Source organism: Petaurus breviceps, unplaced genomic scaffold (genome assembly GCF_028583685.1).
Source record: "Petaurus breviceps papuanus isolate PSGF00001 unplaced genomic scaffold, PetGlider_PUasm1.0 37, whole genome shotgun sequence".
NCBI lineage: Eukaryota > Metazoa > Chordata > Mammalia > Diprotodontia > Petauridae > Petaurus > Petaurus breviceps.
The window spans coordinates 39,828,658-39,856,495 of NW_027186296.1; the positions used below are offsets into that span (position 1 = coordinate 39,828,658).

General features: G+C 40.5%; 1 protein-coding gene across 2 annotated transcripts in view; it reads right to left on the bottom strand.

Annotated features, from left to right (window-relative positions):
* The window catches only part of ZNF609 (zinc finger protein 609), a 264,162-nt gene that overhangs the window by 217,014 nt on the left and 19,310 nt on the right, over nt 1-27,838 (bottom strand). For both annotated transcript variants that reach the window (XM_069098322.1, XM_069098323.1), the window contains one exon: nt 8,847-9,720. In XM_069098322.1, coding sequence (XP_068954423.1) covers nt 8,847-9,593 — 747 coding nt within the window. In that variant the 5' untranslated portion in view covers nt 9,594-9,720. The remainder of the gene's footprint in view (nt 1-8,846; nt 9,721-27,838) is intronic.

Here is a 27,838-nt window from a genome sequence, read left to right on the forward strand (position 1 = left end):
CAGTAGAATATTGGAAGGAATAGGACAAGAGTAAGTAGTTTGGCTTTCCATATGTAAATATGATGCATTACAAAGCCAGATGCAAAGGGTTGTTCTGCATAAACAATCTCCCTCAGACCAAAAAAACTGTCAACCCAAAACTGTCCAGTTAAATTGAATAGATTCACAGAAGTAAAAAACTGGCTGAAATATCTTTGGGATAAGAATAAAGCCTAGGCCTGTGATTTCATTAACATGAAGAACTCATATTGAGGAAATTTTCCCTACCAATGCAAGTCTGCATCTTCTTTGTTAATTTATAGTCTTAAAGAGCTGCCTAGAGCTCAATTAAGTGATTTATTCAGGGACAGAGTCAAGAAACACTTATTAAAAATCTACTAAGAGGCAGGTAACAGTGCTAAGCACTAAGTATACAAAGAAATGCAAAAGACAGTTTCTGTCCTCAAGGAGCTCATATTCTAATGGGGGAAAGCCAGTAAACAAGTACATATGAGATAATTAACAGAAAGAAGGCACTAGAATTAAGGGGAATAGAGAAAGGCTTCCTGGAGAAGGTGGAATTTTAGTGGAACTTCAGGAAAGTAAAAGAGCAGAAATGAGGAAGGAAAGCAATTCAAGCATGGGGGATATAGCCTATGAAAATACCAAGAGGGGTTTTGTGCAAGGAACAGCAAGGAAGCCAGTGTCACTGAACCCCAGAGAGAGAGGAGGGAAGGATACAGGGTACAAGACCAGAAAAGAGAGTGGGGAAGGCCAGGTTATGAAGGACTTTAAACACCAAGCAGAGGATTTTATATTTGATCTTGAGGTAATAGTGAGCCACTGGAGTTAATTCAATAGTGAGGTGATGTAGTGAGATCAGTGCTTTAGGAAGATCACTTTGACAACTGAGTGAGGAGATATTTGAGACAGAAGACCAACCAGCAGGTCATTACAACAATCCAGGCATAAGGTGATGAGGGTCTGCAGTGATAGTGGCAGTGTCAGGAGAAAACAGGGCATATGTGAGAGATGTTACAAAGGTAAATTAGGCCTTCACCACATTGGCTATGGGGTTTGAGGCAAAGAGAGAAGTCAAGAATGACACTTAGCATGGGTGACTAGGAGGATGGTAGGGTCCTTACCAAAACAGAAAAAGGAGAGGGTTCAGAGGGAAAGAAATGAGTTGCTAAATTTATGGTGAGTTTAAGGTGTCTACTGGGACATCTAGTTTGAAATGTTCAATGGGCAACTGGAGATGGCAATCTAGAGGTCAGCAGAGAGGTTAAAGCTAGACAAGTAGATTTGAGAATCATCAGCATAAAAATAATAATCTATGAGAAGAAGAAAGCAAAGGACAGAGATATTACATACCAGAAGCAGAATCTGAACTCAGGTCTTTCCCGACTTAAAGCAAACTTTCTATACACTAAAATATTTTATCCCTTAAGACTTTCTATCCCATTAGACTGTTTAACCCCTTGAGAGCTTGTTTTTTTTGCCTTTCTTTGTGTCCTTAGCACTCAGTACATAGTTTCTAGCATATAATAGTTGCTTAATAAGCACTTGTTGACTAAGACATAATACCTCTCTCTCTTTGGCATCATGGAATATCTAGGTACATAAGCCCAACATTTAATTTCATTTATAAAAATAATTTTTAACTCTTGCTCATCTCTTTTAAGAATGCTAGCTGAGTATATGCCCAACCTGTGCTTTTCTCTGAGGGCTTCCTTATAGATGTTTTGGAGCCACCTTTTCTACTGAGTTTGTTTCTTGAGTATCCCCACCATTATAATATCTCTTTATGGTGGGATTGCTTTTTTGTTTTCTCTTTCTTCTGGCCTACTTCCTAACCTAGGATGTGATATTAGGGCTGGAATTTGCCACAGCTCTGGAGGAAGATCTGGGCTGGACTTGCTGCTTTCATTGGTATAGTGAATGTTGTGTTATTATAGGATTTCAGGGACACGCTGAGGACCTGGCAAGGTTTCAATGCTCTCCAAATGGTCTGATCCAGGATAAAGTCTGATCACTGTCCCCCGGTCTGAGTTCTGCAAGTTCCTGACTTGGGTCTGGGTCTGTCTGAGCAACAGGAGAATGCTGCCAGACTCAGCCCCAATCCGCCAGCTGGAAAGCTCTGTTGGTGGCATGACAGAATTGTTGGCTCCTCCTTTGGTCTGGAATTCCTGCTCTGGTTATTCCTCTGCAGACTGAGTTAGATGCTGCAACTGAAAGGACACTGCTTCTAGGGTCTGAGCCACACTATTGCTTCTTGCTTCAAAACTTTCCCCTTCCTTGATATACCACCCAGGACTCCTGACCTCAGACTGCCATTCCTAGGCACTAATTCCTCCCTCAGTCCCCTCGAGATCTGTGATCTAGAACTGGATAACTGAGTGATAAAACTGATAGATGGCTCCTGGTTCTATTGCTATCTAGTGCTAGTGCTGTCCCAGTATGAGTTTGGGTAGTGCTAGGTCTAGCACTGTCCCAGTATGGGATTGGGAACTCTTCTTGCATCAGTGTACAATGCATATTCCACTGCAATGCTCCAAGGGCAGCGTGCCATTGGCCTGTCCCTGTCCCTGTCCCCAGTGTCCATGGACCTCTCTACCTCCCTATTCCAACCTGGGCTAAACAAAATTCTTGAGTCACTGTTACTTTCTATGGATTTCCCCCATCAGGATTCAGTCTAGGGAGTTTTCCTAGATGTGTTTAGAGGAGGTTTTGGGGAGAACGAGTTCCGGGTATTACTTCCTATTACTCCACCATTTTGTCTCTGCCTAAAGCCATACATTTCTAAGAAAACCCTTAAACTGAGAACACTGAAAGATCTCATTAGCATAGTCAAAAATGTAAAAACAATTCCCGAGGCAGAGTATAGTAGAGAAAAACCAGTAGATTCATTCAAATTTTCATTAAACATTTATTTAAAAACTGTGGCTAGTGCTAATGAAGGTTCCAAAATACATTCCTTCTGCAGAGAAATATATAATCCTGGGACTAGGCCTGGCACTGTCACTAACTAGCTATGATTCTACAAGTAATCCAAGTTAACCTCTCATTTGTAAAATGAGGTTGGACTCATCTCCCAAGTGTCTTTTAGCTCCAAATTTCTAAGATAATCTAATAATTCTAAGACATAACCTCAATGGAAAGAACTAGTGAATAAGGGAAACCCAGGTAGGTGGGTGCTTTTTTATCTACACAAGTACCTTCCCCAAGAGTACAACTCAGGTCCATATAGGGAATCCAGAGGGGGTTTTTTTCCCCCGCAAAGGAAAATAAAGTAATCTAACAACACGACTCCAGGAAATAACACAAGATGGTGCCATCAAAATCTAATAGATTAATGAGGAAGTAGGTAGGATTTGAGGGAGATTCTAGACAGGGGTTGGCAAACTACAGCCTGTGAGCCCAAGTTCAGCTCAGCTGCCTGTTCTGTACAACCCCATGAACTAAAAAATGGTTTTCACATTTTTAAATGGTTGGGAAAAAAAAATCAAAAGTACATTTTGTGATGTGAAAATTATATGAAATTCAAATTTCAATGTCCATAAATAAAGTTCTAATGGAATACAGCCATTTGTTTACATATTGTCTATGGCTGCTTTCCCACAACAGCATAGCTGAGTAGGTGCAACAAAAACCTTATGTAGTCCTCTCCTTACTTTACAAGGCTGCTCAGCATACCACAAATGGCAGTAATGTTGTTCTAATGTTATAACTCCATAGCATTTTGAGTGCCATGTGTGTTGATGACTGTACCGTGACTTTTTTTTTAATCAACACATATCCAAGAAAAGTGGACTTTGAATGTTATGCTTTTAAGGCACAGTATATGGGTAATTCTGTCATCAAGCTAGATGGCAAAGCATTGTATTTGTTGTGAAAGGACACTATAACAGGCCTAAAAATCTAATTTTTGTCTTGCTTTTGGACTCTTGATGACTCTGGAGGAGAAAATGAGGATGACTTTGTAAGACACAAGTCATCACCCTCAGAATGTCACTGGTCCCCTTCAAGAATGAAGAACAATATTCCAATGACATTACCAGACTTAGCGTTCATCAAAATATTCCCAATTCAAAGGAAAGCAATAGGTCAGAAACATTAGAAAATGGAGTATCTCATAACAGAACTTCTTGACAAAAACAGATAATGAGACTGCAACCAAAGTAAGTTTCCAAGTGTCCTGTTAGCCAAGTAAGGAGAGTCATTTATAGATGATTTAATTAAAGCAGTAGCCAAATAAACACATCCAGAGAAAATTAACTTGTTTTAAAATATTAGCCTTTTCAATGGGGCAGAGAAATCTATCTTGCCCTACATGTAAATAAGGAGGAAGGGGAGGGGCCGGGGAGGGAGTCATGATAGAAGGGAGGGCAGACTGGGAGAAGGGGTAATCAGGATGCATGCCATCTTGGGGAGCGGGAAAGGGGAAAGATGGGGGGGAAATTTGGAACTCAAACTCTTGTGGCAATGAATGTTGAAAACTAAAAATAAATTAATTAATGTTTTTAAAAAAGAAGATTAGCCTCTTGGTTCATACACTTATAGACTGATATCAGTGTCTGGCTGTACCTATCTGCATGAAAAGACATTTTCAAAGATAAAATATGTAAAATACCATTACAGATCAGCATTAACAAATGGAAAAAAAGAATGCCATTCTTCTCATTATATATATAATGAGTATACCACATTACAATAAGTCATACAATTGTTATTATATTTCAAATTTTGTCAATAAACATTTTGTGGAAATTTGCTTTTTCTCTTGTTACATAAGGTACATCTACATATCATACTCGATTTTACCTCTTGGCCACACAAAGCTTAAAATATTTACCATCTGGCCCTTTACAGAAAAGGTCTGCAAACTCCTGGACTACGAGACACAAGGCTGACCCCACTTGGGCAACCTGAAGGCAATAAAATAGGAGGCCTGAGTCAAGAAACATAAGCCAAGGGAAACAGGATAGAAGTGAAAAGGAAAGCTCAAAAACAGCACAAAAAAAAGATATAGGAACACAAGTGGAATTTTCAGAAGGCTGAAAAGCAAAAACAAGCCAAAAGGGTTAGATGAAGGCTTTCTTCATTAATCTGTATTCTAAATTTCCAAGTCCTTTACTCAACGGACTGTTGGCTACTTTATATGATTTGAGGAAAAGGTAACACTTCCCAAAGCCTCCTAGCACCTGGTCCTGACACATCTAGCACACATAGATGCTAGGTCTGTGCTTTGTAAACTTTTTTTTGGCCTGTCAGAATGGCAGAAGCACAAGATAGTAAGGCATAGCCCCCTGCTCCCATAAAACAACCTATCAATCAAAGGCAAGTCAAATGAATAGGAAAGAATCTGAAGGTCTCTCTTACTTACTCTTTAACATTCACTTCCTCTATGTCCTCAGTTGGCAATAAGTTTTTAAAATAGCGTCATTCACGAACAATTAAGGCCAGCGGTGGCTGCTAGAAATCACACTTGATCATTCTTATAACCCAGGGAAGAGGAAGTATTCTGGGAGCACATGAATACATGTGTATGTATGTGTACAGATATATACAAATACACACACAGGTAGCTTTTTTTATTGACATTTTCTAAAGAAACTTAGCCCAATGGCATATACAAAAATGCTCTTACTCACTGACCAAGGTATAGGTATGGATGCCATGAAGAGGGCTGGGGGAAGAGGTACTAGTAGTGGTGGTGGGGCAAGTAGTTTGAACACTGCCTCAGCAGTTAAAGGTGCAGATGAGGCACTTCTACCCCAAAATCTCACTTTCCTGTCTCTCAAAGCAAAAAAATAACATTAGTGACTAGTCATGGTGCATGCCTATAATTCCAGCTACCAGGAAGGCTGAGAGTGTTCAATCTCTTGAGTTCTGGAATTTCTGAGATGCAGTGGGCTATGCTGATAAGCATTAATGTGGGAGGAGAGTTACCACCAGTATGCCTAAACAGTCCAAGTCAATGCTTCAGAGCCAATCAGTAGTAGGATCAGGACCATGTGTAGCCCCTAAACTTCCAGCCTGGTGGAAAAGGAGGGAGAAATCCAATTTCAGAATTTTAAAAAAGGATAATAATGACCTAGCTAGCCTAGATACCACCCAGCCTAGAAAATCATATTGACATATGAATTTTTCCTGTTTATTACTTAAATGAAAAGTTCCTGGTTCACAGTATCTAATTTCAGAAAAAAACTGAGCTTTAGGGACTCTGATAAATTATCCCCCAAGACGGGTTGCCTGAGAATACAAAAAACAGCCCTGGCTCCCAAATGGACATTCTTATCGGGAAGAGCTTGGGGAATGGGATGAGGGAAGGAACTTCAAAGAGACTCTAAATTTTTTCCAGTAAGCTATCTTACCAACCAAAAAAAAAAAAGTGTCTATTATGTGCACAGCACTGTGCCAGCTCTTGTGTCACATGGAAGTAGCTCTCTACTACCTACTTCTTGGCTTTTCTCTCATGTATTCCTCAACTTCTGACTGTGTTCCAGCTCTGCTTTTCTTCTCCTGTGCCAGAAATGCTCTCACTCCTTGTTCTTTTGTGTTTATCTCCATAGCAACTTCTTCATATTTATTTAAGTAATTGTTTATCTAAAAGCCAGAGAAGCTTGCGAAAAGCCACCTCCAACTGTAGACACTCAGCCTGAATTGAGGAAGAGGTCACTTGCTCATCATGATGGTGCCAGACTGCAGCTATGAGCCTCCAAAGCTCCCTCTAACAATTGCATCTTTCTCCCAGACACTTTAGTCTAGCTGCTCTGTGTCCCATTCCTCGGACCTGGCCCTTCCCCAAACCCTCACCTTACACCTCTGTTCTCACAGGCTCACTGAAAGGCTAGGCACTTTTGATATTGGCTGTCTTAGCAAAAATCTCTCTGGCACAAAGGAATGTCTTTAGCTGGATGTACAGCTGCTCTGGACCCCATACCCTGGACAGCAGCCACCTGGCCAGTTTCAACGAATTTATGGGTTACATTTGCCTCCTGCTTGGAGCCCTCCACACACGGACCTTAGACCAACTCTACAACTAAGCAAGTACCACACAGGTGGCTCATTAGAAACTTTGTCAGCAAAGTGATCCAAACCGAAAGGAAGATGGAGGCCCTTTTCAGTACCGGGAGAACTGGTCTCTGCAACTCTTCCAGAAATAATTTAGAACATGTGGGGCAAGAGTTTCCTGATTAACAAGATCACAACAGGAATATATAGCCAACGACACAAAACAGCCCAAGTGAGTCTGGAACAGAAATAAGCACTTCCTCTACTTCTGGGACATTCTAGAGCCTCTAGAGAAAAGGGTAAAACACAAGTGTACAGCAGGACAAATGATGCTAGTACTCAGGCTGGAAAAGAATGAGGTAAACTGAAGTATCTGCGTAGTACAAACCCACCTTGACCACTGCAGATGCCACTGAAAATGGTCATTACTAAGGGAAATTCATAGTCCTACTATCAGAGAAGCTCAAATACTGACAAATTATATTGGTCTGGACCTCTAGCAAAAGAAGGGTAGTGCCCACTGAACTCCAGGTAATAAAGGGGCACCAACCACCATGACATAACATATCTAGCATCTATTTATTAAACACATATGGAAATAAGCATTGACTCCTGAAGCTGATGTAACCACAGAGAAACTGACTTACACTGCATCTGCTGGGATCTGCTGAAAAGCACAAGGTAAGCAGGGCACAGAACAGAGAAACAAGAATCAGTGGCACAGTTCTGACACCCAAACTTTTTTTTTTTTTGGCAATGAACTGTTAGATACAGGAGCAGCCCGACCCCCGAACTCAAGATGTCCTCCTTATGAATTGGGTCCCTCTTCCCAGATAACAGGATCAACTCATCTTCCAAGGACTATATGCTCATCTCCCAAATTCACCTGGAAGTAAAAGAAATACTCCTTTGGAAGTTATCAAATAATGAGGAAGCTCTCACTGCCAAGGGAAAAAGATATCCAGAGACCAGGAACCAAATTCTTTCAGTGTACCAAAAAAAGCTCTCTGGGGCACTAATATTATCATTACCATCAGCAGGTTCTCCCAAAACCTAACCCCCTCAAAGCGCACTGATCAGTCCATTATCAGTAGCCTATCACCAGTCCATTATCACCTTAGTAATATTTTCTGTTCTTTCAGGTCCCCATCCCCAACCTTCTTTCTGCATTTCCTCAGAAACAAAACCCATACCCTGGTCCCCACAAAACTTTTGACCTTGCTAGAAATCCACTTCTTTTCTTTTTTTTTTTTTTATTTTTGCCTTTTGGAGGGCAATTGGGGTTAAGTAACTTGCCCAAGGTTACACGGCTAGTTTTTTTGTGTGTGTGGGGAGGTTTCAAGTGTCTCAGGCCAGAACCAAACTCGGGTCCTCCTGACTCCACGGCCGGCACTTTACTCACTGCACCACCTAGCCACCCCAGAAATCCACATTTTCAATTTACACATACACCTAATCCAGTTCAGTTCCCACACTGGCCCTCCCTTTCCTACAGCTTAAATGATAGAAAAAATTGGATCTCACTGAAGGTTTGATACCAGCTTCTAGCATCAAACACCTAAGGCTTGGTTCCAGAATATAAAAAGAATGTTCTCAAATTCAGCCCAAAGAAATTATACCCTTGAAAGTAACTGGGTCCAAGAAGAGAAATTCTGTTCCCAATAATGCTCAGGCTATCTAAAGAACCCACAGAGAATCCCACAACTTGGAACAAAATCACATCATCACTCCCAACTGCTTTGACTTTTTAGTGGCCATTAACCATGAACAAATAAATGGACCTCTCAGAGAGTACACACAGCTTTTAGCAGTTAGTATAATGCAGGCCACCACATGTGGACAATTCTTACCTTTTCAGACTTGACTTTCTTCATTGGACGGCACTCACTCTCCCCTTCCTCTGGCTCCTGCTTAACTCCCAAAGGGTTAAGTGCGGTCCCAGGCTCAATGGCTATACTCCCAAGTGGTTCTGCAGTTCCAGTGTCCACCCCTGCACTTCCATCATACTGGCTGCCCCGTCCTCCCAGGGCAAGAGGCTGAAGAACCCCAGAATCCTTCTCTGAACAAGTCCCCATTCCCTCATTTCTCTCCTTCTTGCTTTTCGATGAGTTACTCTCCTTCTCCTTCTTAGAGCTTGCCACATTTCTGGATGCCTTAGCAGCCTTCTCTGAACCCTTGGGGGCAATAGCAGTTACCAGGCTTCCTGAATTAGCACCATCCCCTGTACGTCCCTGAGCTTCTTTCTTACCAGATGCCCCTTCACTTGCTGTGAACAAGGAAGCCCCTGGGGTAGGCTTTCCACTGTCCTTGCCACTCTTACTCCTTTTGGATTTTGATTTGCCTTCCTTCCCTTGTGGTCCTGGCACTGGGGTCACAAACTTGATGTTGTCCGGCAGTGTGGCCACAGCATTGGGGGCTGGTAGCCCCACCTCTTTCGAGCCTGACATCTCCAGTTTCTGCTGGTCCTTCTCCAGGTCAGCGTCCAGGTCAATGATGAGATTCCCTACTCCAATGTCCCACTCATCCCCACTGTCATACGTTTCAACTGGGTTTGCATCTACTCCTTTCCCTCCGGAGGCTCCACTGCTCAAGGACATCTTAGAGTCAACGTCCCACCTCAAGATTCAAGCCTCTTCCTTGCCCCCAGCTTTCAGATTTTCAGCTGTAGCTATTTTCTCAGACCTGTAACAATCTTCAGCATATGCCCAGTGGACAACATCATTGCTAGAAGGGAGAAAACAAAAAAAAAAGCTGTTTAAAAAAACAACTGAAAACTGCTGCAAGTCTCCACATGGAAAGGACCCTTCCTAAGGGGGCATTTTAGATATAAAGACAGACAAGACAAACAGGTTAACTTTGTATTTCTGATTCAAGACATACTATAAGCCCTGGGCAAAATCAACATCCATACTACCTCCCCAGGGAGGGTACAGCATTTTCAACTGCCTAATTTGATTCTGTGATAAATCTTACATTCAATGTCCTTTAGCGTTAGTTCCCTCCACCCCTGATAGTTTCAATACTACCACCACTGCCAGCTGGCAGTCTTCCCTCAATCAATACAGGCCCCAGCAGGTCACAACTCATGGAGCCATCAAAACATTCTTACACTCCTGTTCTCAATACCTCATGCTCAATTATTTGAGTCCCCATAACATAATCTATATTATTCTCCTTTCTGCATTTGTATCTCCAGCACCTAAAAGAATGTCTGATACACAGCAAGTGCTTAATAGATATTTGCAAGCTGGCTGATTTGGCTACCTAAAGCCCAGTTAATGTTTTTAGGTTCTTCCACTAGCAGAGCAGGTCTCAGCTACAAATGTTCCCCATGACTTTCCTGAAGCAAAAAGAGAAGAAATCTTACTCACAACTAACATTAGCAAGAAAAAAAATGCAAGTAACTAGAAAAAAAATACCTGACAATCAAGAGTACTGACTGGCAAGCTTCAAGAAATATACCTTAACAAGGATTCAAGCCAATCAGTTTCAGTTAATCAGAATTTAAATTAGTACTGCCTCCATGGAGGAATTATTCATACTTCCTTAATTCCTCTTGCCTCAACCCTATGTTCTACACTGAGATCTCTGAGACAAAAAATACTGTCATCAATCAGAAAACAAGCAAGAAAAATTCTCTCTCTCTCTCTCTCTCTCTCTCTCACACACACACACACACTGAACCTCAACAAAAAAACCAGCTGTGAAAAAAAATGCCTCTAAGTGAATACCTATAAAAAATATCTATAAGGAAGCTGTCCCCCTGACAAGGAAGTGAAGTAGCTATTCAGAAATCCAAAGTGACCAGGATACATGTTTGAGAGCAGACTCTTAAGACCAGAAGAGTATTTGTAGAAATGGAGGCTCTTCTGAATAGTTATTGTCCTATGATGTTGAATGTTAAGTTGTATCATGAGTAATACGTTCCAACTTTTCTAAAATTTAACTTCCCAATCCCAATAGAATTGTCTACTTAGTAGTAATTCTGGAGGTACACCTCCAAAGATACAAACACTACCGTAAAAATGCCAAGGATTCTTTAATCAGCCTGTCAGTGGAAATCAAACTATTCCCCATCTGCTCTCTGCAACATCCCTGGCTCTATACAGCTAATAATCAACTCTCTGACAGGTCATTAAGGAGATTTTTAACCCCAGGAGGTGTGGTAACATGCAAGCTGAAAATAAAAAGCACTAACCTCTTTTATCAATGGCAGAGAAAGTGCAGAATCAGGAGAACCAATGCCCTACAAAATCCTTAAGTCACTTGAAGCTTTCAAATGCTATTGTACAGATTTTCCTCCCTTCCTTGTATGATTTCCCACAGACTAACCATAATCTACTTTCTGCCTTGGAATGAGCACAACAACCCAGTGATCTAAGCCACAAAACCACCAGCTGAGTCTACCTGACTCTGGAGTCCTTTCCCTGCTAAGCTTTGCCAGCTATTACCCTTTATGCTTTGTTCCCACAGCTGAGATCACTGAAAAGCTGTTCCCTGCCTAGATGTGCCTATGGGGAGTAAAAGAGATGTACAATGATCACTCTACTCTCCCTTTTCCACACTCCAAAGCACATACTCACTCCTGTTTAAATGAAGTGATCCTTCACAACACCAAAAGCTTGAAACTGTTATCCTAGCATTCTCTGTGAAAGTCGGTTTTTATGCCTAAATAGCTTGCAATTTGAAATCACCACTCCCAGTACACTCACAAGCCCCTTGTATCTGGACAGTGCATTTTCCCATATGATGCCATGGAACATGCCAACATCAATCTCAGAAGGCATACATTCCATGACCAAGGTTTCTCAGTGAGTGCTCCAACTGAGAAACTTTCCATTTACTCATTCCACATATGCCCAGAAGGCACAGATATCAAATAACATGTCCAAATATGAGTAATTTCATTTTGCAGGGAAAAAAGTTCCTTTTCCTCTACCTATAGTTCTTTACCTTCCTATTGAGTTCAAGTAGGTCACTTAACCTCAGACCCAACGTCCTCATCTATTGAAATAAGGATTGGGATACTTGTACTTCATACATCAAAGGATTACTGCAAAGAAAAGCATTTTGTAATCTGTAAAGTACAAGGTAAATGAGATATTGTTATGCTAGAAGGGGTTTGAAGAAGGTTGTTAACTTTTTGTATGTCTTGGAGCCCTTCAAAAGTCTGATGAAGTCTATGGACCCCTTTCTCAGAACAGGTGTTTTTAAATTCATACAACATATATGGGATTATGAATCAAGCCAGTTATAAAAATAAAAAAATTTTAAATCCCCCAAATTCATGGACCCCCTTGAACTCTACCCACAGACTCCCTGGGGATCCAATGACCTGATGTTAAGAACCTCTGGTTTAAAGTGTCTCAATCTTTGTTAATCCAGTCATTGTGGGGTCTATGTAATCGCAGATAATAGCAAACTCTTGGTTTCAGTTTCCTCATCTGAAAAATGGAGATAATAGTCGTGCCATCTATTAGACAGGTATAAAAGAACCATCCTCACAGAGGGCTATGAGGGAAAATGTTATAAATCACACACAAAAAAATTCTATAATAGATTCTTATTCTTGGAGAAATTAAAAAAGAGGTTCTCTCTACTTGGTCCCTCTGAGGAGCTAAATATAAAAATTCCATACCTCCACCCTATTTCTTACAAGCTGTGAATTGTTAGCTGACTAGCATTTACCTATCGCTCTAAAGTTTACAAAATACTTTTACGCATATCTCATCTGACAAAAACCAGGAACACTGGAAGTAAGAAACTTTTATTATTTAGTTATTGTACAGAATATAAATGTGTGCATGTGTGTTTATGTGTGTGTGTGTGTGTGTGTGTGTATGGAGAGGAGAGGATGGGAGAGGAGGAGGGGAAGGAAGAGAGGAAGGGGGAGGCGGAGACAGAAAGAGAAGAGAGAGCACGAATGCTCCCCCAGTCAGTATCTCATAGCTTATATTCTTTTCTAGGGGACCATAATGGCATAGTAGATATAGCCCTGGATTAGACATCAAAAAGGTTAAGATCTAGCCCACACTCTACCACTGAGGATCAAAAGGACCTTAAGCAAATTATTTCAATGAATCTCAATTTCTTTTGGAATCTTAGGATTCTGGCTTCTCCATAAAATGGCAATGTCTACCGTTCCTAAAGTTATGGAAAGTAAAGGAAGAATAAGATTGCAGAGCTAAACAGAATAAAACAATGCAAACCTAAATTTGTGTTATTAGTTTCACAAAGCTCTTGTTCTAAAATTGAACCTTGTGAGAAAACACAGGCTGTGATTACCATCCTCACTACTGAGCACACTGGTTTTTCCAAAGGAAAAAAAAGAAGTGGTCCTTGCAGATTTGATCTTACAAAGCAAATGGCAGGTGACAGACATTTAGCAAACCTTGGTATTGCCAAAGAAAACCAACATCAGTCTTTTCCTCTCTCAATCTCTGCTATCTTTCAACCAAGACCTACAACTGAATTTCATCACCTCTTCATTTTAAAATTACTCCTAACCTCAAGGTGTATGCCATAAAATCATGGGTCAACTAAGAGTCAAGCTCTACTTAGGTTCAAATCACTTGAGACTTAGAGGTAAGGAAGAGAACAACCAAGGCTGGAGTTTTTTGAATACCTAGAATCTATCTTCTGAATTTCCCAAGGGGGGGGGCGGGGAGAGAAAGACAAGACATTCTGACAGCAAATCCCTTCTTGTAAACTGTATTTCTTCTTCAGGGCTTGATAACCCTGTAAACTGTCAAAGAACCACTGGAATATAACAGTCTTTTGTTCAACTTAAATACTATTCTAAGTTCATCTACTAAGTGAGCTTCAGCTGAGTCATCTTGACAGCTGAAAGAACACAGACTCTCAAGTTGGACTTGGGTTCAAATCCCCACTGTGACATTTAAGACTTTTGTAGCCTTGGGCAAATTACTTAGGTATACAGTTTCCTCATATATACTAAAATGAAAGGAGCTGGACTAGGGGACCTTCAGAAGTCCCTCCTGGATATAAGTCTATGATACTCTGACCCTGTGAATTGGTGAGAGGTATATGTAAAGCCATTCCTTGTAACTTTTAAGCTACACAATCTGAAGAACAGGCATTTCCCTCTCCACAGGCCACACCAGCAGACTGCACCAACTGATGAAATTTCCATAGGCAACACCATCAAGAAACAATCAACTTCCCAACAGGTCCTTCCCTTAATTAGTTTCATTAATTACTGCAACAAAAGGAACTGAATCATCTCAACTACCACAGCAAACAGCTTAGTCCCACAAACAGGGATGAGATAAAAAGCACATACCTATTTAAAAGAACAGACCCAGTGCAGCTTTCTTGCATTTGAAAAGAGGACTCATCCATCTGTATCATTTAAGGACAGGGTGATAAGAAAGTGGTTTCCACAAGTCACTGTGTGGGTCAAACTCCCTAGAATAACGCCTATGTTGAGTTCAGTGGTCTATATATGCTATCATTCTTCAGCAAATAAAGGATTATGAGGCCTGATCTGTTTCATGTAACAAACTGACAACAACAGGGGAAGGGAGGTGGTGGTGGAAGTGGAGATAGAAGAGTAGTTTTGCAATCCTGTGACAGGCAAATCATTTTTGTTCAGTTTAATATATCAGCATATACACAATTTAGCAAAATGGATTCACTATAAGCACTCTCATATGGAGAAATTCATATATCTTTGTCTCTGTTGCTGGATCCTCCCCCAGATCATACCCTCTAATTGTAGGTATTCCTCAGGGTTCTGTCTTGGGCATTTTCTCTTCTCTATACTAATTTCTCCAGCTCCAATGGATTTATAATTACCATCTCATTTAATTATCTTTCTGGCCCCAATCTCTCTGCTGACCTCCAATTTCACATCTCCAACTGCCTTTCAAACATTTTGAAGTGAACTTTCAGACATCTTGAATTGTCCAGTAGACATCTTAAATTCACTCTGTCCACAATGAAATTCATTATCTTTCCCCACTCAACCCTCCCTCCCTACCTCTTTCCTGTTATAGTAGACAGCAACACCAGCCTCCCTCCCTCCCTCAGGCTCACAACCTAAGGGTCATCCTGGATTCCTCATCATCCCTCACTCCATTCCCCCATTTTCAGTCTGTTGCTAAGGCCTGTCACGTTTGCAACATCTCTCAAAAACACCCACTTCTCTCTGCCACTGCCACCATTCTAGTGCAGAACTCATCACTTCATACTCAGATTACTCTAATAGCCTGATGGTGGGTCAGCCTGCCTTAAGTCTCTCCTCATTCCAATCCATCCTCCATTCAGCCACCAAAGTGATACAGTATTCTTAAACTGCAAGTCCAGTCATGTTACCCTACCCGGGACACCCCCTCCTCTGCCCATCCCCATTCCAGTGGCTTCTATTCCCTCCTATTCCCTCAAAATGCTCTGCTTGGCATTCACAGTCCTTCATAGCCTACCTTCCTCTTACCTTTCCAGATTTCTTATACCTTCCTCCTCCCAGCATGTACTCTTCTATCCAGTGACACTGGCTTCCTGGCTGTTCCAAGAACAAGACACTCCATCTCTCAGCTCTGGGCATTCTATCTGGCTGTCCTCCAGACCTAGAAGGTCTCCCTTCTCCACTCAAACTACTGACCAAAGGAGCAGCTAGGTGGCCCAGTGAATAGAGCACTTGCCCTAAGTCAGGAGGACCCAAGTTCAAATCCAACCTCAGAGACTTAACACTTACTAGCCATGTGACCTCGGGCAAGTCACTTTAACCCCATCTGCCCTGCCTTCCCTCCTCCAAAAAGCAAAAAAACAAAACAGAACTACTGACCAACCTGGCTTCCTTTTGTTGTTGTGATAGCCATTTAGTTGTGTCTAACTCTTCCTGAGTCCATTTGGGCTATTCTTGGCAAAGATAGTGAAGTGGTTTGCCATCTCCTTCTCTAGCTCATTTTACATACCGTGTTTCCCCAATAATAAGACCTATCCCGAAAATAAGCCCTCCCCATTACTGTGTAAGATTCCTCTAAAATAAGCCCTCCCCCGAAAATAAGCCCTATTGAGATTGCTACTGTAGTGAAAGTGACCCCCTGCACTACACGCTACATTATGGTACCCTCTGTATGCACTGTCCGTCCCCCCCCCCATGAAACACACGCCGCGCTTCGAGCTGCATCCAATCAGAGCTGCAGCAGTGAGCGCATCATCCTGTTCTTCCCCAGTGATTTGCTTGCTGGCGCCATTGAGAGCAGTGACATGACAGATTGGGTCCACTTCTTCTGAAGGAAATGGAGGCGCAAGACATCCAGGCCAGAATTCAGGGTATGGACACTTATGACGATGTTGTTGAAGAAGATGACATGATCATTATTGAATAAAGGTACATTTTTTTTGTTCACATTTACCTGTTTATTAAAATTGCTGTCAATGTTCATTAAAATAAGCCCTCTGGTGTTTTTCTGTCCAAAAAAATATAATAAGACAGTGTCTTATTATCGGGAAAACACGGTATGAGGAGCTGAGGCAAAAGGGTTAAGTGACTTGCCCAGGGTCACACAGCTAGTTTGAGGTTGGATTTGAACTCAGGTTCTCCTGTTCTATCCACTGTGTCACTTACTAACCCATGCCTAAAAGGCTCTCTTTTCTCCACTACAACTACTGACCTCCCTGGCTTCCTTTAGGTTACAACTAAAATCCCACTTTCTACAGGAAGCTTTCCCCAACCACTCAATTCAAATACCTTTCCTACTTCTCCTTTACATTTGTTTGCATATTGTCTCAACTTAAACTGCTCAAGGGCAGGAACTGTCTTTTGCCTCTTTTTGTATCCTCAATGCTTAGCACAGAACCTGACATATAGTAGTGGCTTAATAAATGTTTACAAATTGACTAAAAGACATTTATTTTTAAAAAAATAAAAGAAAGACACTCATTACTAAGGCTTATCTACAAGTGGGTAAAGAAACAAAGAACAAATTCCATCTAGGATGAGCAATTTAAAATGGATAAGTGAAGACCCTGAGTATAGGCTGTGTTAACTACTTAGATTTAATATAGAGCAGACTCATACATAAATGCTTTGAATTCTAGGAATGGAGTGGTTTCTAATTAATTCTTCACTCAAACAACTGTTAAAAAGCATATTTCTTTTTAAAAGTAAGTTGTATTGATGGTTTTTGTTTTTACTTCACAATCATTTCTGGTTATATACCACATCATCCCTAGAATCATGTCACCTTTATAACAAAGAAAAACATACTGAATAATAAACAACCCAGTGGCTCATCTGACAACATAAGAAACATACTACTATAGTTATCCTATAACTCTCCTCTCCATTAAAAGCTTATACTCCTTGAGAAAATCATCTATGCCAGTAGCTTCCATTTACTCCTCTTTCTCATTCTTCTAAAACCTCTGTAACGTCTTCCTATTTCATCATTCACTTAGCTATCTACTCCAAAGTTACTAAGGATCTCAATGTCCAAATCTAATGTCCTTTATTCAATCCCCATACTTGTCTTCTAAGCAGCATTTGACACTTGCTCAATTCTCTCCTCCTCTCTTTTCTCTAAGCTCTTCTGAGTCTCATCTGTCTCTCTACAATTTCTTACTCTCCTTTGCTGAGGTTTTTTCAACCGGGTCAGGACAATTAACAAGTGAGTATATCTCTGCCCCCCCAACCCCCAATACTGTGTGTCCTGGACCCTCTTCTATGTCTATACCACTTCAATTAGTGATCTCATCAGCTCCCCTGGGTTCAAACTTCCATTTAGATAATTCCCAAATACATATGTATATATATATATATATATATATATATCCAACCCTAATCTTTCTCCTGCTACCATTAGTCCTATATCATCAACTACATTTTGAACATTTCAAGCAGAATGTCTTATAGGCATCCCAAACTCAACACATCCAACACAGAATTCATTATCCTCCTTCCCACCCCTCAAAGCTTCCCTCTTCCGACCTTCCCTATTACTGTCAGAGAACTCCCTTCTCAGTCATTCAGGCTCACAAACTCAGTTTTTCATGACTTCTCACTCACCCCATACATCCAACTACTGCCAAATTTTATCATTTCTTTCTCTACCACATGTCTTATCTATGTCCCCTTCTCTCCACTCTATTCAATAGCCAAAATAGGTTTTTCAAAAACATAAGTCTGACCATATTGTTTCCCTAACTCAAATCCTAATAGATCTCATTACCTCCAGGATCAAAATATAACACTATTTGTCATTTAAAGCCCTTCACTAAGGACTCACATTTACAAAAATATAGCGGCTGTTTTTGTGATGGCAAAGAATTGGAAATTGAGGGGATGTCCATCAATTGGGGAACGGCTTAACAAATTGTAGTTATATGAATGTAACAGAATACTATTGTTCTATAAGAAACGAGGAGCAGCCAGATTTCAGAAAAATGTGGAAAGACTTACATGAACTGATGCTGACTGAAGTCAGCAGAACCAGAACATCGTACAATGGTAATAACAACACTGTGTGATGACCAACTTTGATAGATTTAGCTCTTCTCAGCAATACAACAATCGAAGACAACTTCAAAAGACTCATGATGGAAGATGCTATCCACATCCAGAGAAAGAACTATGGAGTCTGAATGCAGATTAAAGCATACTATTTTCTCTCTTTTTTTTCTTTCTCGTGGTTTTCCCCTTTTGTTCTGAGTCTTCTTTTGCAACGTGATGAATATGGAAATAGGTTTAATGACTGTACACATATAACTTATATCAGATTATATCAGATTGTTTGCTGTTGTGGGGAGGCAAGGAAGGGAGAAAAATTTGGAACAGAAAATCTTACAAAAATGAATGCTGAAAACTAAAAATAATTTATTTTTTTTAAATGAAGACTTTTGATATGAACAGTTTTCAGAGAAAGAAATTAAAGCTATCTATAGTCATATGAAAAAATGCTCTAAATCACTATTGATTAGAAAGACAAAAAGCAAAACAACTTTGAGGTACCACATCATACCTATCAGATTGGCTAACATGACAAAGCAGGAAAATGATAAACTGGAGAAGATGTGGGAAAGCTAGAACACTAATTCATTGTTGGTGGAGTTGTGAGCTGATCCAACCATTCTGAGGAACAATTTGGAACTATGACCAAAGGGCTATAAAAATGTGCATACCTTTTGACCCAGCAATACCACTTCAAGGGCTGTATCCCAAGGAGATCATAAAAATGGGAAAAGAACCCACACATACAAAAATATTTATAGCAGGGGCAGCTAGGTGGCGCAGTGAGTAAAGCGCCGGCCCTAGAATCAGGAGGACCTGAGTTTAGTTCCGGCCTCAGACACTTAACACCCATGCAAAAAAACTAGCCATGTAACCTTGGGCAAGTTACTTAACCCCAACTGCCCTCCAAAAAAAAAGGCAAAAATAATAATATTTATAGAAGCTCTTTTTGCATTGGCCAAGAACTGGAAATCAAGGGGATGCCCATCGATTGGGGAATGGCTGAACAAGTAGTGGTATATAAATGTAATGAAATACTACTGTGCTGTAAGAAATGATGAACAGGCAAACTTCAGAAAATCCCAGAAAGTCTTATATCAACCGATGCTAAGTGAAGTGAGGAGAACATTGTTTGCAGAAACAGCCACAGTGTGCAGCCAATGACTGACTTTGATGGATTTAGCCCTTCATGGCAAAGGAAGGTCCTAAAACAATTCCAAAGAACTCATGACAGAAAATGCCATCCACATCCAGAGAAAGAACTATAGAGTTTGAATGCAGAGTGAAACAGACTATTTTCTTTTTGTTCAGTTTTTTTTTTCTTTCTCATGGTGCTTCCCATTCATTCTAATTCTTCTATACAACCTGACTACTGTGAAAACATGTTTCATAGAAATGTATCTATAAGGCCTATATCAGATTACATGCTGTCTTAGGGAGGAGAGCAGAGGGAGAGATAATTTAAAACTTATGAAAGTGAATGTTGAAAACTAAAAATAAGTTAACTTTAAAACAGTCTTCTCACACCTTACACCCTCCTTCCATGGACACCAACCATCCAGCTACATTAGCCAGTAATTTGCTGTTCCTCACACTCCATTTCCTGACTCCAAGCTTTTTAAATGGATGACTCCCATGCTCTCCCTCTTAGTTCCCCCAGCTTCCTTCAACACTTAGCAGCTCAAATTCCATCTTCTGTAGTAGGCCTTTCAGGCCCCTTCAGCTGTTAGCACCTTTCCTCTGAGATTTCCTTACCATGTACTTATACAGTTTATATGTCAATGATTGTCTGCATACCATCTCCCACATACAAATGTAATCTTGAGGACTGGTTTTGTCTTTTTGGTGAGGTTTTCTGGCCTTTCTTTGTATATCAGCCCTTCATAAAGTGCCTAACACAGGAGTGGGAAAAACATGTGGCCCTCCAGATCCTCAAGTACAGCCCTTTAACTGAATCCAAACTTCACGGAACAAATTCCCTTAATAAAAGGATTTGTTCTGTAAAACTTGGATTCAGTGAAAAAGTGGCACCCAAAAACCTAGAAAGCCACATGTGGCCTCGAAGTCACAAGTTCCCCACCCCTGGCTAATATATAGTAAGTCCTTTAAAAATGCTCATTGATTGAATGAGATTGTGGAGAGTTTTTAATGTCAGACTGAAGACTTTGCATTTTGTCCTAGAAATGTCCTAGGGAGCCACTAAAGATTTTTTAACAACAAAGTGATGTGGCCAGACCTACATCTCAAGAATGTTAATTTAGTAGCTCTGAAAAATGTACTGAAGAGGGTGGAAACTGGAAGCAGAAAGACTAACTGGGTTACTGTCATAGTCAAAGCAGAAGTAATAAGAACCCGAAAAAGAATAGTGACTGTGTGAGAGACTTTCTGGATATACTACAGATTAAAACTTGGTACTTGAGTGGCTATGAGGATGAGGGAGAGAAAAGAATGACCTTTGACAAAGGGGTAGGTTTAGAGGAGAAGATCACTGAAAGCATAGAGCTAGAGATAGAAGGGACTTCAGAGGCTGTCTAGCCCAACTTGTGCATACGACAGACAAGAAAGTAAGTCAAAGATACAGGAATTGAACCAAGGTGCTCTGACTCCAGTTACTACTTTCTGTCCTCTCCTGAAATTGACTGGATATGAGACCAAGGAAAAAACAAATAGGCATGTAATGTTCACTGAATTGATACATTCCTGTCTATTACTGAAAGCATAGTTGGAGGCAATAGGGAACAGATCAGTTCCCCCCAGTTCACAAAAACTGGGATATTTTACTGACCCACACAGTCTAAATTTTCTTAGGACCCCATAGGCAGATGGTTCTGAAAAAAGTTTTTTAGTGAGCCTATAATAAAGTTGTCACTACCTTTTGTAAGCATCTGAAAGAATACTTACCTTCTTTCAAATGTGAACCAGCCTCTCTAATCACTTGTTTAAGAACCCAAGTCAAAAAATACTTCCATAGTAGGCATTCTGCCTGTTTACTTTATCTAGGTATTCTGTGTCTGATAGTGGAGTCACAGAACCATGACATCAAATATGACAATGGGAAAAGACATACACACCCACCCACCCTCTAAAGATCCACTATTGCAGAATTTTTTAATTCATTATTTTATCCAAATACTATTTGTGTGTATATGCATATCATTTCTTGAGTTAACAATCTCCATGCGTTTATTTACTACATAACATAATGTAACTTTGCATGTGGATACCTAAAATTTATTTCCTTTAAACTTCAAGGGTTATGCCATAATTTTAGGGTTCGGTGAATAAGTCTGTATTCACCTATCTACATGCCTCACAATTTTAGGGAATCTAATCTCATTTCTTCTACTTAATCTTCCTAAAATGAAAAAAAAATTTTCTGTTTTCAAAAGGTAACCCTTTAATCCACTTGATCATTAGTTCTTTAACTTTTTCTGGCTCCCAATCACAAATGCACAAAGTGTTCTAGAAGTTGATGAACCACAGTTTTATACAAGGATAGTCTATTTTTTTTTGTTTGCTTCTGATACCTTTCCTAATAACAGCAAACATCTTGACAAAAGACTGACGAAAGACAAACATCTTGACAAAAACTTTGGATATACTTCTAGGAACAATTTATAATTCCTGAGCTAGTAGCTCATTATCCTATGCCTATAGTTCGAATTCTTTCCCTCTCCTCACACAGATTCATCACTTACCCATGATAAAACGCATCTACCACTGTCCTCTCCATTCACAAAGTCTCTCAAAATGTTCCTTTAGTAAATACTCAATAGCCTGAATACGTCACTTCCTAGCACAGGAGAATTTAAAGCTGGAAATGACCCCAGAAATCATCCAGTCCTCACTTTACAAACAATTTGCCAGTCACACAGTGAGCCCATCAAAGATTTAAACCCAGGCCTCTCACTCTTTCCAGTACTCTACATGGCCTATACCAACTGAATGCCTAGAATTCCTTTCCCAAATCACTTTAAAAAGCACTAATAGGACCATTCAAAAGAGCCCAATGATCACCGGGTTAGTCACCTTACCTCCCTGGTTCTCTAGCGGTCACGTACAAAATTCCCATTAAATCTCTGGTTCTCTGATCCTCACCACTTATTTATCAACGTGACCTAATTTCCTATCTATAACATAACATTTGCCCACAACTAAGATAAGACAAACTTGCCCACTGCTATCAAGTATGGTATATTAGAAAGAGTCCTAGACATGCCTATTAGATTCATTGGCAATATTAGTTTTTATCTGTTTTGTACATACCCATATATACATAATGCCACCTCCCATTAATAAACTCCTTGAGGGCAGAGATTGCTCACTTTTGTCTCCCCTATCAGCACAATGCCCTGGACATACAGTAAGCATAAACACTTCTTCACTGATTAACTAGCAACTTAATAAATATGTATTAACCTAGGGGTATATCCTAGGCTTCATCACGCACAAGTAAGATGCTGGATAAATCATAACGCTAATGGATTTAGAGCTGGAAGGAACCTTAAAGATCGTTTGGTCCAACATTTATTTTATAGATGAGAAAACTAGAGCCCATAAAAGGCTATTTGCCAAAGGTCTCAAAATGACAGGGTAGCAGGAGTGGAATTTGAACCCCTCTGACCCCATATCCATTGTTCTTTCCACTTCAGGACACTGGATTGAAGTTCGAGGAGTGCTGGGCAAAGGGCCTCAAGTTATCTCATTTGTGGGGTCCCTTCCTGATCTAAGTCTTCTCATTAATTTGCAAGAAACCTTGTAAAAAAGACATTTAAAACTAAATGTCAACTCAGTTAAATATCTATTAAGCACCTATGGTTATACCACTATGCTAAGCACTGGGAGAGATAGTCCTTGTCCTAATGGGACCCCTTTATTCATATAGTAGTTGGAAACAAACCTCCCTCTGAACCCTACTTTTTGTGTGTCTTTTCTCACAAAGATTATATTTGCTTCAATGAGGAACACATAGAATGGTCTTATCCTTTAGCATAGATTTAGTATAGGAGATTCAGTATAAGCCAGTGTGCTATTACAGCCCTAGTCTTGAAGTCAAGAATACCTGGATTTAAATCCTGCCTCAAGAAATAAGGAGCTGGGGAGTCTGGGGGGGCAGAGTCAAGATGGCTGAGTAGAAACAGGACTTCCTCGGGGCTCTGGCTCCCACCTCCTCCAATTCATGTAATAGGTGACTCTGATGAAACTTTGGAGCTACAAAACCCATAAAATGACACAGAGAAGCTAACCTCCTGCTGAGGACAGGCTTGTAGCAGCCAGCACAGTGCTCTGGGAGCTGACCCCAGGCCCCACAGGAGCCTAAGGTTTTAGCCTCAGGGCAATCTGACCAGCCACCTGCTGGAGGGATTTCAGATCACCAGCAGCTGTGGCAGTTTCCAGAATTACCAACCCATAGATGGTAAGGACAAACTGAGAGGTCAGTACAATGGACACTTTGGGATCCAGCAATTTGGGAGTGTGGTTGGTCTTTGCCCAGGAGGCAAGAAGATGCTGGGGGCACCATGGCCATGCAGCTGCTACCATGTGGCAGCTTCAGCTCCTGGCCTGCAGATTGTAGAGGGACTAAGCCACCAGTCTGAGGGGTAATGGCTCTTGCTTTAACCTGCTTGGATCTGGATTGCTGTCTAGGGTGGAGGTCCTAGGTGTTCAACCAGCTTGCCAGAGTGTGTGGAAGCTTCAGAAAGGGCACCCAACTAATACCTTCAGCAGCTGAGAAAACCCCAGAATTTGGGATGAAGCTCCCCTGTCTGGCTGCAGAGTTCTACTGTAGCAAAAAGCCCAAAACACAGGGTGGCTAGGTGGAGCAGTAAGTAAAGTACCAGCCCTGTAGTCAGGAGGACCTGAGTTCGGTTCCGGCCTAAGACACTTAACACCCACACAAAAAAATACTAGCTGTGTAACTTTGAGCAAGTTACTTAATCCAAACTGCCCTCCAAAAAAAAAAAGAAAAAAAGAAAGCCCAAAAGTCAAGTAATTTAGTGGCAACATGAGCAGTCAAAGGAAGTAAAGCAAACAGAGCAACCCAACTTTACACTCCTATTTTGGGACAAAAGCATGGAAAAGGAGGACGACAGCAAAGTCAGAACTCTTGCACCAAAAGCTTCCAAGAAAAATACGAGCTGGTTTACAGGCCACAGAGGATCTTAAGAAGGATTTTGAAAACCAAGTAAGAGAAGTGGAGGAAAAATTGGGAAGAGAAACGAGAATGATGCAAGAAAATTATTAAATGAGAGTCAACAACCTGGCTGAAGAAAATAACACCTTAAAAAACAGACTAAATCAAATGGCAAAAGAGGCTCAAAAAACCAATGAGAAGAATGTCTTAAAAAAGCCGCATTTGCCAGATGGAAAAAGAAGCTCAAAAGCTCACTGAAGAGAATCATTCCTTCAGAATTAGACTGGACCAAATGGAAGCTAGTGACTTTATGAGAAATCAAGATACTATTAAACAGATCCAAACAAATGAAAAAATAGAAGGCAATGTGAAATATCTCACTGGAAAAACCACTGATCTGGAAAATAGATCCAGAAGAGAGAATTTAAAAATGATTGGACTACCTGAAAGACATGATCAAAAAAAGAACCTAGAAATAATCCTTCAAGAAATTCTCAAGGAAAACTGCCCTGATGTTTTAGAACCAGTGGGCAAAATAGAAGTTGAAAGGATACACCCATCACCTCCTGAAATACAAAAACAAAAACAAAACTCTTAGGAATATTATAGCCAGGTTCCAAAGTTCCCAGATCCAGGAGAAAATATCACAAGCAGCCAGGAAGAAACAATTTGAATATCATGGAAACACAATCAGGATAACTCAGGATCTGGGAGCTTCTACACTGAGGGACTGAAGGGCTTGGAATATAATATGCCAGAGATCAAAGGAGCTGGGATTAAAACCAAGAATCACCTACCCAGCAAAACTGGGTTATCATGTTTCAGGGGAAAATGGTCATTCAGTGGAATAGAGGACTTTGAAGCATTCTTGATGAAAAAACCAGAGTTGAATAGAAAATTTGTCATTCAGATACAAGAAGCAAGAGATGCATGAGAAGGTAAACAGGGAAAAGAAATCATAAGGAACTTATTAAAGTTGAAGTACTTATATTCCTACATGAAAAAACAATAATTGTAACTTATGAAACTTTTCTCAGTATGAGAATAGTTGAAAGGAATAGAAATGTGTACATATACACATATATGTCTATATAAGAGGGTATATGGGTGTATGAATACATATGTGAATGTGTGTATATATGCATACAGGTATACAGAGACAGAGGGCACAGGACCAATTTAATAGGAAGGGATGATACTTAAAAGGTGAAATTAAGAGGTGAGAGAGGAATATAATGAGAGGAGATGGGGAGAGACAGAATGGGGTAAACTATCTCATAAAGAAGAAGCAAGTGAAAATGGTCACAATGGAGGGGAAGAACAGGAAGGCAAAAGGGAATGGGTCAACCTTATTCTCACTGAATTTGGCATAGGGAGGGAATGACATACACACTAAATAGGGTATCTCACCCTACAGGAGAGTAGGGGGGAAGGGGATGAGAGGGGGGATAATGAAAGGAGGGCAAGCTGGGGGGGAGGGAAGTTGGAAGCACCCACTTTTGAAAAGGGACAGGATCAAAGCAGAGAATAGAACAAGTGGGAGGTGGGATAGGAGGAAGGGAAATATAGTCAGTCTTTTACAATATATCCACTATGGAAATGTTTTGGATAGCTACACATATATAACCTGTATTAAATTGCTTATCTTCCCAGTAAGGGTGGGTGACAAGGAAGGAAATGAATCTGGAATTCAAAGCTTTAAAATCAAATGTTTAAAAATATGTGTGTGTGTATACTACCGTGTTTCCCCGATAATGAGACCTATCCCAAAAATAAGCCCTCCCCTTACTGTGTAAGATTCCTCTAAAATAAGCCCTCCCCCGAAAATAAGCCCTATTGAGATTGCTACTGTAGTGAAGGTGATCCCCTGCGCTATATTACGGTACCCTCTGTATGCACCGTTCCCCCCCCCCCGTGAAACACACGCCGCACTGCTGCATCCAATCAGAGCTGCAGCAGTGAGCGCGTCATCCTGTTCTTCCCCAGTGATTTGCTTATTGAATAAAGGTACATTTTTTTGTTCACATTTACCTGTTTATTAAAATTGCTGTCAATGTTCATTAAAATAAGCCCTCCCCTGAAAATAAGCCCTCCGGTGTTTTTCTGTCCAAAAAAATTAATAAGACAGTGTCTTATTATCGGGGAAACACGGTATTATTAATATTATTTTACATGTAACTGGAAAATAAGATATACGCGCACTGGGGCATAGAGATCCACCATGCCCTACTGGAAAGTCTCAGGGGGTATGGGAGAAGATATGGGAGAGAACAGATTGGAGGAGGGAATATCCAGTGGGATCGCTATTTTGGGGTGGTGGGTAGAAGGAAAAATGGGGAGAAAATTTGTAACTCAAAATCTTGCAGAAATGAATGATGTAAACTAGAAGTTAATAAAGCATTTGATAAAAAAAAGAAATAAATAACTAGCTAGGCTGAACGAGTTGTGGCATATGAATGTAATGGAATACTATTTTGTTATAAGAAATGAGGAGCAAGGAGTGGCCAGGTAGCACAGCGAGTAAGAGTCCCAGCTCCAGTGTCGAGATAACCTGGAGATAGAATCCCGGGTTCAGACACTTAGCACCCACACAGAAACACCTGGCTGTGTAACCTTGAGCAAGTTATTTAACCCCAATTGCTTACAGGCGGTCAAGTGGATCATCGAGTAAGAGCACCGGCTCCAGTGTCAGGATGACCTGGGGATCAAATCTGGGCTAAGATACTCAGCACCACACCCAGAAATAACTGGCCGTGTAACCTTGAGCAAGTTACTTAACCCCGATTGCTTTTAAAAAAAAAAAAAAGAAATGAGGAGCAGGTAGACTTCAGAAAAACCTAGAAAGACTTAACATGAATTGATGCTGTGAAGTGAGCAGAACCAGAAGAACATTGTACACAGTAACAACTATGGCTGTAACCACAACGTGGTCACACTGTGCAATGACTAACTATGATAGACTTAGCTCTTCTCAGCAATACAAGGATCTAAGATAACTCCAAAAGATTAGTGATGGAAAATGCTATCCACATCCAGGGAAAGAACCATGGAGTCTGAATGCAGATCGAAGCAGACTATTTGCTCTCTCTCTTTTTTTCTTTTATTTCTTCTTTTTCATAGTTCCTCCCATTGGTTATAATTTTTTTTTCCAATATAACGTGAAAATGTTTAATATGAATGTACGTGTAGAACCTATATCAGATTGCACTATTATCTTGGGGAGAGTGAAGGGAAAG